Source organism: Macrosteles quadrilineatus, unplaced genomic scaffold (assembly GCF_028750875.1).
Source record: "Macrosteles quadrilineatus isolate MER2022 unplaced genomic scaffold, UCM_ALF_1.0 Scaffold_3__2_contigs__length_128488019, whole genome shotgun sequence".
Taxonomy (NCBI): Eukaryota; Metazoa; Arthropoda; class Insecta; order Hemiptera; family Cicadellidae; genus Macrosteles; species Macrosteles quadrilineatus.
Genome location: NW_026542596.1, coordinates 83,007,470 through 83,023,855, shown reverse-complemented (window position 1 = coordinate 83,023,855; position 16,386 = coordinate 83,007,470). Strand labels below are relative to the sequence as shown.

At 36.0% G+C, this 16,386-nt stretch overlaps 1 protein-coding gene across 1 annotated transcript in view; it reads right to left on the bottom strand.

Annotated features, from left to right (window-relative positions):
• The window catches only part of LOC128991009 (aladin-like), a 29,740-nt gene extending 13,927 nt beyond the window's left edge, over positions 1-15,813 (bottom strand). Inside the window, exons 1-2 of the mRNA XM_054413709.1 lie at positions 15,613-15,813; positions 2,376-2,515 (exon numbers count right to left, since the gene is read on the bottom strand). Coding sequence (XP_054269684.1) covers positions 2,376-2,501 — 126 coding nt within the window. The 5' untranslated portion in view covers positions 2,502-2,515; positions 15,613-15,813. The remainder of the gene's footprint in view (positions 1-2,375; positions 2,516-15,612) is intronic.
• Positions 15,814-16,386: the final 573 nt, after the last annotated feature.

The window sequence follows — 16,386 nt, the reverse complement described above, 5'->3', positions numbered from 1 at the left end:
AGATTCATTTATTGGTATAACAGTTTTTTATAATCGGGTTGAAAATTGTGTCATAGATGAGTACGTAGAGGATGAGAGCTGTGTTCAAGTTTTGGAATAGACTAACTACGGAGTCTATGGTTTTGGTAAAGTAGGTGAACTAATGTCAATTCAGGTATTTAAAAAAAATGTGTACACAGTTTTTACTTTGATGTACACATGTAGCTAGGTTGAACAACGCATCTAAACCTCACTACATACAAAACATTCGGAAACACAACAGTGTCATCACATCTCATCGCATTTGTTTACCAATGCTGGACTAGGTTATGGATTTGGTTCCGCAAATGTTAGAATTTGTGATCAAATTTCCTACAATTATGGTTCATTCCAATCCACGAAATACATGCACAGCTTTATGTGATCTATATAGCCAAGGCAAAACTACCCCATAAGTTAATGAATTATCAAGTAAGAACAGGATGATTCATGGGTAATCATTTAATCATCCTGTTCTTACTTGATAATTCATTAACTTATGGGGTAGTTTAACATGGGTCGATGTGGCAAGAGAAGGATTTAAAATTGCTGAGATCGAAGGAAGAATGTTACTGCTTTCTGGAGAATCAGATATTTAAAAAAAAAAAAAAAAAAAAAAAAAAGATGAAGATTTACTTATAAATCTGGATACAATCTGAATGATTTTCCTAAAGCAGATGGAATTAGTGGTTAGGTTAGTAATAAATATTGACTCTTTCCGTAACATTATAGACTAATTATATGAACTCACTCTCCCATATAGTGAAAGTGGCTTTGGTATGAAACAAACTCATGAACAAACAATTATAAGACTCCTAAAAAACCTTTTGGGCAACCTAAAGCCGATAAAAAGAAAGGTAGGAAATATTGTGTTAAACGAATTCATCAATCACGTTTTTTAGGGAACACAATCGTCATACTTATTATTGCTTATCCTCCCTTCATATAACTAAGATTTTAATGACTTCACTCTATCCAATGCAGTTAGCTGAATTTACATAAACCTCAAGATTAACCGTCGATTTCGACGGGGTTCCACTAGTAGTTTTATTAATACTTATGATGTCAAACGGGGTGAAGCCCGTGGGTAACAGCTGGTTTGAATTAATTTACAATTTTCTACTGCTCTCAGTTAATTTGAAAATTATCTTTTTTTTTTCGTGATAACCAATAACTAACTTATCCCTGACTTGTAATTTTTTTAAGTAAACCCTGAACATAACTTTGTAATTAGTTTTTCCAATACAATATGAAATCATGAATAAAAAAGTGAAACATCTTTAATTTAAAAGAAAACTTCTTTAGATAGGTACATTATTTCAGTACATTATTAAGTCCTCAATTTCCTTATATCAAATTAATTCACACAGATAATTATTGTAAAGAAATTCACAGAACTTCTGGCCAGACAACAACATTGTCCGTAATTATTTCTTGGCCAGAAATAACATACTGTCCTGTTGCAATTTTAATAAACAGCTTCACTCTACAATAACAACACACTTCTTCACTTCTATAATAGCACCATTATAGAAACAAAGCTACTGTACTCAAATGTTTTCTCTTTTGATATATGTGCGTCCTTTTTATATTTAGATATATACAATGTGTTGTTATTTTATGGCAAAACTATTTTCACAGTCTTGTAAATAAAACTTTTTTATATTTAAAGTAATTTCAAAGTTGACATCCTTATAATTTTAAGTACCGTAAGTCATTTCAAAGATCACAAAAAAGTTAAGTACCGTACCTAACAAAAAGTTCTTTCAGTACAGTTCTCTCTGTACGTACTGTACAGACTCACCTCTTGCTTTGATGGATATGTTTCACGCACAGTTCAAAGATCCATGTAGGCAGGCAAATACAAGCTTAAAAGAGGCCGCCAACTTCTTTAAATAATTAATTTTTGCCAGTTCAATATTGAGAAAAGTGTGCAGCTTTTTGATGGTTTGAAACTGGAACCAGCTGTTCTTTATCATTGGGCTTTCAATAAATAGTCCTGACCACGAATACTAGAAAAATACCGGTATGGATCATAAACATAAACAAAATGACGTTGTTGGCCCGAATCCTATACTAATAGCATTGAACATATGTTTTGGCAGTTCCATTTAAGCAATTTTAAATCATGTTTATTTTCGGACCAAAAACGTCATTTGTTTATGTTTATGTTCCATACCGGTATTTTTCTAGTAACCGTGGTCCTGACTAATGAAACAGCTGGTCTTAGTCAGTAACGAAGGTACACAAGGCATCACACTCCATTCTGCACTCATTCTTCACTCATATTTGGGTTATAATACGCACATAGATAGTGTCCCCATCTTAAATGGATATGAATAAACAAAAATACTCACAGCAGTAGTGTAGATATGGACATTTGTGAACATGGGGGCGCTGTATTGGACTTTCCCTTCAGTAAGACAAACTGGTAAGTGATTACTCTCAGGGAGAGGTGGGAAATCTGATAAACTGCAAATCATTTTTCCTTTGTGTTCTGCAACAAATTTCATTCCTGTTAATGGGGAGTCAATTGAGTAGTGTCTATTTATAAAACTCGAGAAGCAAATCATACTGAGGGAAAAAGGACTACATTATGAGGGGGGGAGAATTCTAGAAAAAAGGACTTGTATTAGTGTTAAATCTCACCCACACTGAAGAGATGGGCTTAACAACAGCAATATAGATAGATACCAAGATAGACACAGAAAACAAGCTGTTCTGCCATTTTGTCCAAATTAATCACAATCAAAACTCGAGGCCGGCCTATTTTTTTATATTTAAGAATTTAATATAATTTTAACTTAACTGTAGAGTCCAATTGTTTAGCGCATTCGGCACATCTAAGTTAACTAAGCTAGTACAAAGTTAATTCAAATCTTTGTGGAACACTCTGTACATATTAAACACGTCCTATGGCCGGGACATTAGGTCTAAGTAATCCAATAGACTTGACTGCTTACAAAAGCAAAGCAAATATAGGATCTGCGCCAAGTAGTAGAATACACATTATTCAACACATACAAATACACAAGTGGGCTTGACTTTAAGGACTCTGGGCGATAAACATCCCTTGCACCAACGCACACACACTCGCCAGCAGGGGCGCACCAGGTCCTATCTACCCCACGGCGCGTGACCTATTGTGTGTGTGTGTGTGAGGGCTGTAATCCCTTAGAGTCCTTCGCCTGCCTCACAGCCTGTAGGTGTAACTTAAACTTGCTCAGTGTTTCCATTTTCGGGACTTTTAGCTCTGATGTTTAATTTGTTTTTTTAAACAGTATCCAGATGAAAAACTAACCCCAACTGATGAAATTATTCCAGCATAACTTGCCAATTAAGTTATAGCAAGGTTCGTAGCCTATAGAACTTTTTTTTACACCTTTACCGAGCCACCTGTCTCTGTGACCTGGGGGAAATTTTACGTTTCTATTGTGGCCACCCTGTTTAACCTTGACAGCCGCACGCTCAGATAGCTTCTTCCCCCTCCCCTCCACCCTATTGTATTACTCAGACATCAGTTTGAGGGAATCGTTACGTCGTTTGAAAGGTGTATCGTTTTTGGAAATCCTGCTGGTCTCACATACCGGACAGCTCTAGTAACGTAATATAGTACGGCGGTTTGTGATACTGGTTGGCTCGATTGGTGATTATAAGAAAATTAGTTTACTTTGTTTTTATTGTAGTACCTGGGGACCGAGCTTTGCTCAGGTAAAATCATTAGTTTAACATGAACGCAGTCTTAGTATTGCAGATACATTAATCCATTCCCAAACTCCACACTGCTCGCCTTTACTACTTCGTTCACCACTTCCTACGTCGTGGGTCTGTTTCCTTCCCTTCCCATAGCATTTTAAGATTGCAGATCCAATCGTCATAAACAGTTCCCGAACTCCGGACTGCTCGCCTTTACTACTTCCTTCACCACTTCCTACGTCGCGGACCTTTTTCCCTCCCTTCTCATAGCATTTTAAGATTGCAGAAACCTTAATCTAATCGTTATAAACAGATCCCACACTCCAGACTACTCGCTTTGACTACTTCCTTCACCACTTCCTACGTCGCGGCCCTGTATACCTCCCTCCCCATATCATTTTAAGATTGCAGATACCTTAACCTAATCTTCAAAAGCAGTTCCCACACTCCGGACTACTCACCTGGACTACTTCCTTCACCACTTCCTACGTCGCGAACTTGTTCCCCCCCCTCCCCATAGCATTTTAAGATTGCAAATATCTTAAATTAATCGTCATAAACAGTTCACACACTCCGGACTACTCGCATTTACTACTTCCTTCACCACTTCCTACGTCGCGGGCCTGTTTCCCTCCCTTCCCATATCATTTTAAGATTGCAGATACATACCTTAATCTAATCTTCAAAAACAGTTCCCACACTCCGGACTACTCACCTTGACTACTTCCTTCACCACTTCCTACGTCGCGGACCTGTTTCCCTCCCTCCCGATATCATTTTAAGATTGCAGATACCTTAATCTTATCTTCAAAAACAGTGCCCACACTCCGGACTACTCGCCTTCACAACTTCCTTCGCCACTTCCTATGTCGCGGACCTGTTTCCCTCCCTTCCCATATAATTTTAAGATTGCAGATACCTTAATATAATCTTCAAAAACAGTTCCCACACTCCGGACCACTCGCCTTGACTACTTCCTTCACCGCTTCCTACGTCGTGGACCTGTTTCCCTCCCTTCCCATATCATTTTAAGATTGCAGATGCATTAATCTAATCGTCATAAACAGTTCCCACACTCTAGACTACTCGCCTTGACTACTTCCTTCACCACTTCCTACGTCACGGACCTGTTTCCCTCCCTTCCCATAGCATTTTAGGATTGCAGATATCTTAATCTAATCGTCGTAAACAGTTCCCACACTCCAGACTGCTCACCTTTAACTACTTCCTTCATCACTTCCTACGTCACGGACCTGTTTCCCTCCCTTTACATTGCATTTTAAAATTTCAGATACCGTAATCTAATCGTCATAAACAGATCCCACACTCCACACTGCTACCCTTGACTACTATGTATCGAGTTCAGTTTAATCTTTGCTTAATAGTAACAACTGATGTTTTTCCTTTTGTACTGTATTTTGTTTTGCTAGTATACTGTGGATAGAGAACTTCTGCGCATGCGCAAGCTAAGGTGCCCGTGGGTACAGAACGTCAAGTTATGTCGTAAAATGTAAACAAAATGACAACAATGGCGGAATGTTTTCTCATAAGGCCCATGTTAAATTTTCAAAAGTTTGTACTAGTTCATATTATGGCGAAAATAGATTTTTCCTGGCTATACCATTGGTCTAGAACTTATTTTTGACCCAGAACTTAGTTATTCCGTAAATATAAACGTTTTTGTTAGAGCCGATTCCCAGATCGAGTTGACAAGTATTCAAACTTTACTCGTATTATATATAGGATATATTACCCTTTTTACATAGTGTTTATTTTATACAAACTAGGAGTGACAATGAATTGTCGTGGGACAAGTCCTAGGGTTAGACCAAACAGCAAAGACATTACCAATGTGGTTAAAAGAATGCTTAGAGACGTTGAACTCAGTGAGACTGATGAAAGTAAAGTGGATGATTCAGACGCAGATCCAGATTTTGTACTCCCAAATGAGCATAGTGGAAGTGAACCAGATCCGGATGAGCCTGATGATGAGCATCAGCTTGCTGATATAGAGGTAAGTGAAAGTGCTGCTTTGGATGATGACTTTTTAACTGAATATGTCAGTGGACGTCATAGGAAAAATGAACTTGGACCAGGATACTCCTTGCAACCTACTCCACTTTATTAATGGATTTTATAAATATAAATTTACTTAAAATAGATAATCACTAAGTGGCGTTCGCAGAGGCATCCACAAAATTGAGCGGAGTTATCAAGGGTTCATATTATATTGTTTTTGTCATACTGCAGTAAAAACAGTCGTTTTTAATGCATGCGTTGCGGGTCTAAAGTACCATTTTTACTCTTTAGGGAATAAAAATCGTTTTTAGCCTCTATGGAGTAAAAATAAGCTGTTAACCAACTCAGTTGTAAATTTCTATTGTAAACGATTGCATGTATCGAAATATGTATCGATTCGTGCTTCGTAATCATTTTATAGATGGCTAGATAACAATGATCTTAATCTAGGGGTTGGTTCGTGCCGGGTATGAAATTCTGATAGGCTAATTAACTTAATTTATACTAATGTAGGCTAAATAATATGAGATAATAATGAGAGTCAAAAATTTAGGCTAGAGTTCTTAGTTTGAAACAGTCACTTGAATTTAGTCTATTCACAATATGGTGTGATGGTGGTCGGAAATTAATGATGGGTTTTTAAATGTTTATTGAGTTTGATCCCTAACCAAATTTTGTTGAATACTTATCTTCTTTCTTAATGTCTCTTTATAATTGATATTTCTATATGATCTGAATGTTAATTTTATAGACTTTTGAATATTTAATCACTGGAGACTTGGCTCCCACATTCATCTCTTTCCATATCTTTCACCAAAAGCACATTTTCTTCCTTTGTTTTTAGCTTTTCTTTCAACAATGCTACTCCAAACCTGGACACTGGACTGTACATAAGAAATATTTCCTACCTAGACACCATTTCATTTTAGAAAAATGTTGTGTATCTGAATTTGTAACAATTGACGAGATGTTGGTTCCATTTTGTGGCAAATGTAGTTTCAGAATGTTGTTGCAAAGCCTCACAAATATGGCATAAAGATCATGCATCATGCTGACTCAAAAAAATCATATTTGTACGATGCTTATATTTACAGGCAAGGACAGCGATAGCATTGAGCTTACACGTTTCCGGTACCGGGTCATGGAATTTTGTATAATCGAATCTCGAGTACCTTTCTTTGTGCTCACTGCCAAGCGAGCTCACCCCCCACAATATATTATATAATAATAAACATCATTTAAAAGAAGTAACCCATAAAAACCAACCGTTACAACTGGTGGAGGCGCCGGGTAACGATCCCGGTACCGGTACAGGTTTCTGACCTGTGTTATGAAGTGGCGTTGCTAAAGGGTGGACAATGGACTAAAGACGTAATTAACATTAGTCGGCTGAAGCCTTATCATGACAGAGCATAAGCTGCTAATCACAAGACGAGTTAGATTATGTTGTATAGTAAATAGAGTGCTTGTATATAGTATAGCTTAAGTTAAAATGATTGAACAGTATGATAATTTTTCCCCAAATTTCTTTTATATATATATATTGTTGCTCAGAAGTCTACATACTGTAATGCTGAAGTGTCGCTCGTTCAATCCTGGTATTCTGAACTAAGTAGGGGTATTCAGAATTGAATGAGAAAGGCTCTCGTATAGCACCCTAGGAATGGTAAGCAGAAGGCTTATTCGTCAGGATACATACCTGAGCAACATACTTTTAATCCCATTACTAGCATTAATTAGATTAGTTTTAGCTGTCGTAAATAAATGAACTGTGTAACTGTAGTGTATAGCTGGTATAAATATATAATTTCCATTTTATGTTTTTGTTATAAAAAAAAGAAACTTTATGATCATTTTTTTTAATTTAGTCACGTTAATATAAATAGTATAGTATGTGTATATAACAGTTTAATAACAGATTCTGTTAACTTAATGAACTTATTTTATTGAAGATCTAAACAGAAAGCTGATCTGTGAAATTAAAAAAAAAAGAAGAAGAATAATCATTAATCTAAATCATAATCATAATCTAATTGAGTATATTTCCTTGTTTTTTTTTTAAGTTTGTTCAAGTTAAATATTGAGTTTAAAATTTGTGTGTATGGTTTTGTTAGCTGTAAGGGCATTGTATAAATATGTATATGATAATTGATAATTTTTTTTGACAGAATATAAAGCATTTTGTTTTTAAACGACGTTAAGAATATTTTTTATAATACTTTCTTAAGTTTAAAAGGTGGAACTGGGTTGTTACATTTTGGTTGTGGGATACTATTTTTTGGGATAGTCATATTGAAAGTATATGTTAGATTTTAAACTTTATTTTAGATATAAGATGTCATAATAGTTCATTCATTTTTGTAATTCTTAAAGAGGCAACAGATTATTTTCTTCCTTTTTAAACAATACTAAAACGGCCTTACTTATTTTTTGTAATACATGATTTCTCAAAAAAAAAAAAAAAAAAAAATTCAGAAATTTTGTTAAATATGTAGTACACTAATTCAGTTGTATTGTTTGATTCTCGGTTTCAAGACATAATCGCCATCAGCAGAACACTTGGAAGCCTACCCAGCTGACTAGCCGACACACGACCCTACATGCTGTCTCTGCGAGTTGTCAGCATTTTCATTCAACTACATCACTACGTTGGCTAATAAACAATTTTGACCTTGAGAAGTTACCAGTTCAGTGGCCAGCTCAATTCAAGTTCAATAGACCTTTTTCTTTGAACACTACAATCCAAGCTAGAAATGATCAAGTTTATAGTTTATGTTATGCTCCCTGTGTTTTTTATTCAAGCGGACGATTCTGTGCACATTTTCCCTGGAACATTTTTTATTCCGTTACGCTCAGAAGTGATTTACGAGTCATCTATCCCAATTTCATACGTAATACCAATCAACGAAACCCAGACGACTTTTTCTATTAAAGAACCTTATCCCGGTTGCCTGTCAAACAATGGCTCGCAAGCGTGTGACATTAACTCAGCAATCCGAGATGTTGAGCAACTAATCACTTCACACATGACAGCTGATCCCGGGACTCCAAGTAGAAGAAGACGTGCCGTGGAGACTATTGGGGAGTTCCTCAGCTGGTGCTGCTCTACAGCTACGGAAGGGGAACTTCACACCCTAACGTCGAATGAGGAGGTCGTCAACACTCATCTGAACAACCTTCAGCTGATCGAGAAGATGGACCACGAAGACCTCGTCAAATCCGCAGGGAAGATAGAGGAGTTTACTGCTAACGTATCTACCATTTTACATTCCGTACATACTACCCTTAACGCATTTGAAAACTCTTTACAATCTAATAATTTCAATTTGCAAACTCTATACTTAACTCTTTTAAATATCATTTTTCGATCCAATATTTTACTTCAAAAACACCTTTTAAATTCACAAACACGGGATATTCAAACCCATTGTAAAAGTAACCTTATTCCCTCTTCAACTATCCCATCTACTACGTTGCTCAGGGATCTCGTAAATTTAAGCAACAAACTTGCAACAATTAATTACACCTTAGCTGTCCCTACTTCCGAGATCCATAAATATTACGACCTCCCAATAGTTAACTGCATATCCTCTCCCACTACGACAGTGGTTAACATTCGAGTTCCAATTCTTTCTGTCAACAATACCTGGTCTCTGTATAAATATTTACCCGCTCCACTGGCGTGGCATAACCAAACTTGTTCATTGACGCAGGAACCTTTATTAATTGCAAAATCTTTATCACAATACCGAATAATCAGTGGAGAACACTTGCAATTTTGTAATGTAAAGGGAGACAAAATGTGCCTTCTCCCTCGACAAACAGGAGCAGCTTCTCTGACTCAGGTTTGCGCATTGTTACTTATGACGTCAGCACGGTTAGATGATATCATGGCTCACTGTGACTATGTATGTCAGCCAAAATCCCACAACACCATTATAACCACAATAGATCAAAACACTTTCATCCTTACCCATCCCACGAATTTTTTAAAGATTACATGTGAATCTAGTTCTACTAAAATCCCTTCCATTCCTACGAACCTCCCTGGGGCTTTCAAACTGCTATTACCTTGTCACTGTAACCTTTCCGAAAATTCAACTCTACTGATAGCCAGGTCCTATCCATGTTCCTCATCGTCAAGATTGGTACCTTCCATAAATCATATCCTTCCTGCATCCTGGTCAAAACTCCGGGCCTTAAATTTACACCCTACATCTGCAGTTCATTTTGAATGGACTAGTCTTGATTCAATCCTTGATCCTGATTGGCAGATCCAAACTCCCTCTTTCAAAATCCGTACCAACATTGCCTCTGATGCTTTCACTCCAGTAACTCTTCCCAAATCCTGGTATGACATACATGGTGACAAATCATTTTATGTCCTTCCATTAGTTTTGTGGATGATAATACTAACTTTAATCGTAATCTACCTTTGTTTCAAAATTTATGTATTTAAATTAACTATGCAACCAAGACCTCCCAGAACAGATTATCCGCTAAATTATATGAATTAGTTTTCCTAAAATCAGGCTGGGGGTGAATTGAGTAGCTTTCAGTCTGTTGTCTTTAACTTTCCTAACTTAAAGCATAGTTTGTTCTGTCGGTTTTTAACTATATTTTGGTATATTGATTTGTAATTTAATAATAAATTTAAAAAAATTTTGTAATTCGCAGAGGATACGCGTCCGGTAACCGGACGTGGATTAGGCGTCCGGCAGTTACTGTCATAACCTAACCTAACCAACCAAACTTGCTGATAGTGAAAAAAATCAAATGAAGGTTCCATTCTCATCATAACATAACATTATAAATGCCAAAAATTCTAACAAAAGATGTACAGTTAAGAAGAAATTACATTCAAAGAAAAATCTGTGACAAAAAGTTAAAATTACAGATAGGTTTCGAACCGGGGACCTCTCGCATATCAGTCGAGCACTCTATCCACTACACCACGAACACTGATGGCTGAACATCGTATCATTGTGGTAATGGCGTTCCGGGACCCTCTACCGGACACCTAATCCACGTCTGGTTACCGGACGCCTAATCCACGTCCGGTTACCGGACGCGTATCCTCTGTGTTTGTAATTTTAGTGATTTTAAAGTTTTTAGTAATTTTGTGTATAGGTGTGTAGACATGGGGACCATGTCTCCCGGAGGAGGGGGCATGTGATGGTAGGACGACTTTATTTTTTGGGGAAGTATGTAATTTAATAATAAACTTAAAAATTCATATTGTAAATGATTTTCAATCAATCAAACAATTGTAGAAGTATCAGTTACAGCAGTTGGTTGTGTAAAGTAGATTGCTGAGTGTAAGCAGTTTTGTGCTGCTTCTTGCATTCAGTAGGTTCAATACCCAACAAATTGCTGATTATGGCCTTACCCTCTCTCTTTGCAGCCAAATTGAAAGTACCATCGGTGGTAGACCTTTTACCAATAACCCACTCTTCCTTAGGAACCAGCGCCGGCTGGCCAAGGTAAGGCCGTTATACTCTTTTAATATTTTTGGACTTAGAGCACAGATAGATTTGAAATACTAATAAAAAAACACTTAATACTTGTCATATTAAATTCATATTTTTAATAACACAGAGTTATTTGAAATATTATATATAAATTTACCAATTTCTATTGCCTCTTTGGTTGAATAGTTATTTTGAGAATAATAACATAAACAATTATATTTGATTGGAAATCATATTTTGTCATTTAGTATTTGCCATTCATTGTTCTTGATATAATATCTATATTCTATTTTTCCCTTTATCTCTGTAATTATAAATAATACTTGTGTTGACAATATAATATAGAATTTTGTATAATCGAATCTCGAGTACCTTTCTTTGTGCTCACTGCCAAGCGAGCTCACCCCCCACAATATATTATATAATAATAAACATCATTTAAAAGAAGTAACCCATAAAAACCAACCGTTACAACGTCAAGAGCAAGAACTTAGCAAGCCGACACAGTCAGTTATAAGACTAACTAAGGACATCCAGAAGAGTAATAATAGGAATGTAACAGCTGACAACTGGTTTTCCAGTATTGAGACTGCCGAAGCTTTGTATAAAGAGAAGTCTAACCTATGTGGGAACAAAGAAAGAACAAAAAAATCATACCTTCTGAATTTCTTCCAAACATAGATCGGCAAGTAATGACTACGCTGGCTTCAATGGTCAATATAATATCATGTCTATGGTAGCTAAACAAAACAGCATCATGACAAGGAGATAAACCCAGACAAGAACAAACCGGAATCGTGTGTTTTTATAATAATAAGACAAAGTTGGCATTGATCTACTGGATATGAAATTTGCAATCTACGATTCAAACCGGCGCACTCGAAGATGGCCACTGGCATTGTTTTTCAGGGACCTGCCCTCACTATAGCCAGTGTAAACTCGTTTAAACTGTACATGTGCTACAGTGGTTCCCGTATCATGACACGATTCGAGTTTGTGAAGCAGCTGGCTCAAACCCTTGTGGAGCCCCACCTGAGGCGACGTCTCACGATCCCCCAGCTTCGTTGAGACATAAAGCAAGAAATAAATAAAGTGCTCGTTGAAAATGAACCAGAAAGGCAAGTTGAAGTAATTCCTTCAGATAAAATGGAAAACAGGAAGACGTGTGGGAAGTGTCTGTCAGCAAGGAGAGGAAGACACAGTACAGTAAGTGTTTTTAGTGTCACATACCAGTCTGCCTAAAATGCACTCAAAAAGTCTGCGTGGACTGTGCTCAAGAGATTGTTTGACCAAGAAACATTTACAGTTGACATCTCTATAATACAATCACCAATCATAGTCTTTTCGTAAACGTTTCTTACGTATTTAACTGTTAACACTTTTTCCAACAATTCTTTGATTTCTAAAAAAAAATATTCTTTAAGTTATATAATAGGCCTAATTATGTCACATATATAGATTTTACAATATACAGGGTGTCACAAAAAAGTGTGATGGGCTATACAGGACCTAATTCTACATGCAAAAATAAGTCAAAAATGAAGAATAATTTTTTTTGTATATCGGCTTAGTTTAGCCGTAATCCGCCATTTTGTTTTTTGGGGAAAATATTTATTATTTCAAAATCCCTTTGAGATATTTTACGAAACTTGGCAAAATTGTTTACACTATAGTAAGTAACATTTATAAAAAAAATTATTATTTTAACTTTCCAAATTTCAAAATGGCGGCCGTTTGAATTTTTTAATGCCAAATTTCATGAAAACCGGTACCTAAATCAACATTTTGTAAGATACAAAGGTTTTAGTATTTATTATGACAAATCCAACAAAACAAAAATGAATAAAATCGGTTCATAATTAAAGAAGCTGTGTTTATTTTAGTAATTTAGACTGAAATTATTAATATTAAAATGTATTAAATGTAATGTAATAATTTATGTAACGTATTAAGTAATTTCAGTCTAAATTACTAAAATAAACACAGCTTCTTTATTTATGAACCGATTTTATTCATTTTTGTTTTGTTTGATTTGTTATAATAAATACTAAAACTTTTGTCTCTTACAAAATGTTGATTTAGGTACCGGTTTTCATGAAATTTGGCATTAAAATATTCAAACGGCCGCCATTTTGAAATTTTGAAATTTGAAATAATAGTTTTTTTTTATAAATGTTACTTACTATAGTGTTAACAATTTTGCCAAGTTTTGTAAAAATATATCAAAGGGATTTTGAAATAATAAATATTTTCCCCAAAAACAAAATGGCGGATTACGGCTAAACTAAGCCGAAATCCAAAAAAATTTATTCTTCATTTTTGACTTATTTTTGCATGTAGAATTAGGTCCTGTATAGCCCATCACACTTTTTTGTGACACCCTGTATAGTATATACCTATGTAGGCTAGTAAAAATTTATCAATATTTATTTGTTTTGATTTAATAATCCATTTGGTAAATGCATAGAAATCGTTAAAAACGGTATTTTAGACGCATTTGGTTCTGAGACCAGGTGGCTCTATCAACGTCATAGATATCAAGGCTCCGTAAAGGTTGATTCACACACATCAGTTACGGCACGTCACATTTAGCAAAAATATTCTTTAATGGATTTTCTATTGCACTATCTACACTCATCCGTCCCAGTCCTGTCAGTCGCTCTGCCGGTGCCCACCAGTCTATTTCAGATTTCTTTTTACCGATATTTTTGGATTGGTCGGATGCCTGACGGACGTGTTTGAGGTTAGAAAACAGTGTTTTTGTTATTTAAATGATTGATTGTGTTTATATTTTGAGTAGGTAGGCCTACTGTCTGTAACAATCAACAAAATGGATGATGAAAATTTGATAGAATATAGGTTTATAATTTAAAATTTTTGACTGTAACTTAAATTACTGTAAATATTAGAGACGGAAAGACTGACTGAAACCAACTGACGGACTGTTGACTGCGGAATTTCGGATGCAACTGGGACTGAACTGTAACTAGACTGTAACAGAACTCATATGTGTGAACAGGGCCGCCCCGAGGGCAGGGCGAGCGGGGCGACCGCCCTGGGCGCCGCAGCTAGGGGGGCGCCGCGGCTTTGGAAGGTAAAAATTTAACAACCTTATCGGCAAACCGCAAACAAATATTTTACCAGAAACTCGCAAACATGTAATCAATGACAATCACTATAAAAAAAGGCAATCTATAGCTTTCGTTTTATTCATATTATTTAATATACAACGCATACTATTACTACTTTTACGTCTGGCATGTGACTTAAAAATTGGCAATACTGCAAGTCCAAGACACTCACTGCGTATTCGCGACGCCCCACATACACTTGCTTGTTTCTAACCTCAAAGCTTAACAAACTCTCGTCAACTCATAGTCGTTTTGTGATGTCCGTTGTCAGTCGTAGCATAGATAAAACATAGTATGTTTTATCTATGGTCGTAGATTCAATGTTTTTTAGTAATTTAGTTTAGTTTAGTTGTTACATTTATAAAGAATACTATGCAAAACGCTCGATATTGATATATCGGATGTTGGGTCTAATGACGGTTGACGCAAACCCCCCAAATACCTTTTTTGGAGAGGGGCGAAAATTTAAATCTCGCCCCGGGCGTCTATTACCCTCGGGGCGGCCCTGTGTGTGAATCAACCTTAAAGGTGTTAAAATATGATCTTAAGACAAAAATGTTTGGCTAGGCTACTAGGAACATTAACGCAGATTGAAACTAGATTTTTTCAGCGAGTTTAGTGGGATTGGGGTACAGTCTCTTAAACTGGGCTACGGTATGCTAATATCGATTGAAACTATGGATTCGATTAGTAAACCTTCGTGCGATTTTTTCACCATCAGCAAGTTTGGTTGGTTAGGTTATGATAGTTTTAAGTTATTTGATAATAAATATATTTAAAAATATCGATTATTAATCAATATTTTCAATTCGATATTAGCATAACTTAGTCCAGTTAAGAAACTGTACCCCGGGATTGTTTTGGTTTTATAAAAAAACTGATCATAACTTAGACCAACAACAAAGTTAGACCTAGGCCTATAGCCAGTTAGACTGAGTAAAATCACGTGCAGCTTGGAAATGAAATGAAATGCTTTATTGTCGTTCAAACTGAGTACAAAGTTCATGACAATCGTCAAAAGAAAAAGAAAACAATCAAGAATCAAGATGGCAACTAAAACTAAAACTCTAAACCAAAGTACTCTTCATGTTTATACAGACAAGCCTGGGTTAGAGTAGTTTTTAAAACATGTTTAAATTTTGAAACACACAGGTTTTCACAGGAACATACTTTTGGTCGACATGACTTTACTTAGAATAACATGAAACCAAGTCAATAGTTTAAGCGGCATAACCTATAAACAATAAATGAAATGCATGTAGGTAACTTAGGCCTACCTTGGTACGTTAAACGTGATGTTTTCCTAAGGTTTTAACGAATTAGTTTTTAACCTTAGAGTAGGCAAGAAGATTACAATCAAAATTGAGATATAAAAGTAGACACTAGACAGAGCGAGAGGAGGACAAAAAGTGAGATTTGACTGTTTTGATTTGAAGTTGACATTCCATTCAACTTCCAAAATTCCCTCCTTCCCTGCTGCAGCTGGCGGCATACGCTCACGCTGAGTCGCTGACCGGACCGGCTGGGCTGAGGCTGACGCAGACGCAGACGCAGACGCTCCCTCTTCCATTCCTCCCCAAGTTCAAGTTCCCTCTTCTTTGTTCTTTCTTTTTTCTTCTTGTTATAAAAATCAAACGTTCCTCTTCTTCATTTTGCATAGTATTGAAAATTTAGAATTTATCACTGATTAAACCTACTCAATGAACGAACTTGGCCATAAAATTGTAAAACGAATATTTTTTTGTATGTTACGAAAATTTAATAACACTTTATTAATGTAAGTATTTCTACATTATTATGCCTATTTTATATCATTAGCTATAATTTTCAACGTTTAATCTAAATACGTCAGGTTTGGGCCCAAACACGGCCGCCTTTAACTACAGGCCGCGGCCTTCGAACTGGCAACGTCGCAAGTGGTGTTGTAACAGCTGTTTTTGTTTGGAAGCAGCTAATGGTATTTGTCACATTTGTGTATTTACGAAAGATTGGTTACTGGACTATGACAATATTGACTCCGCTTAATAATGTACAGATATGGATTTTAATTC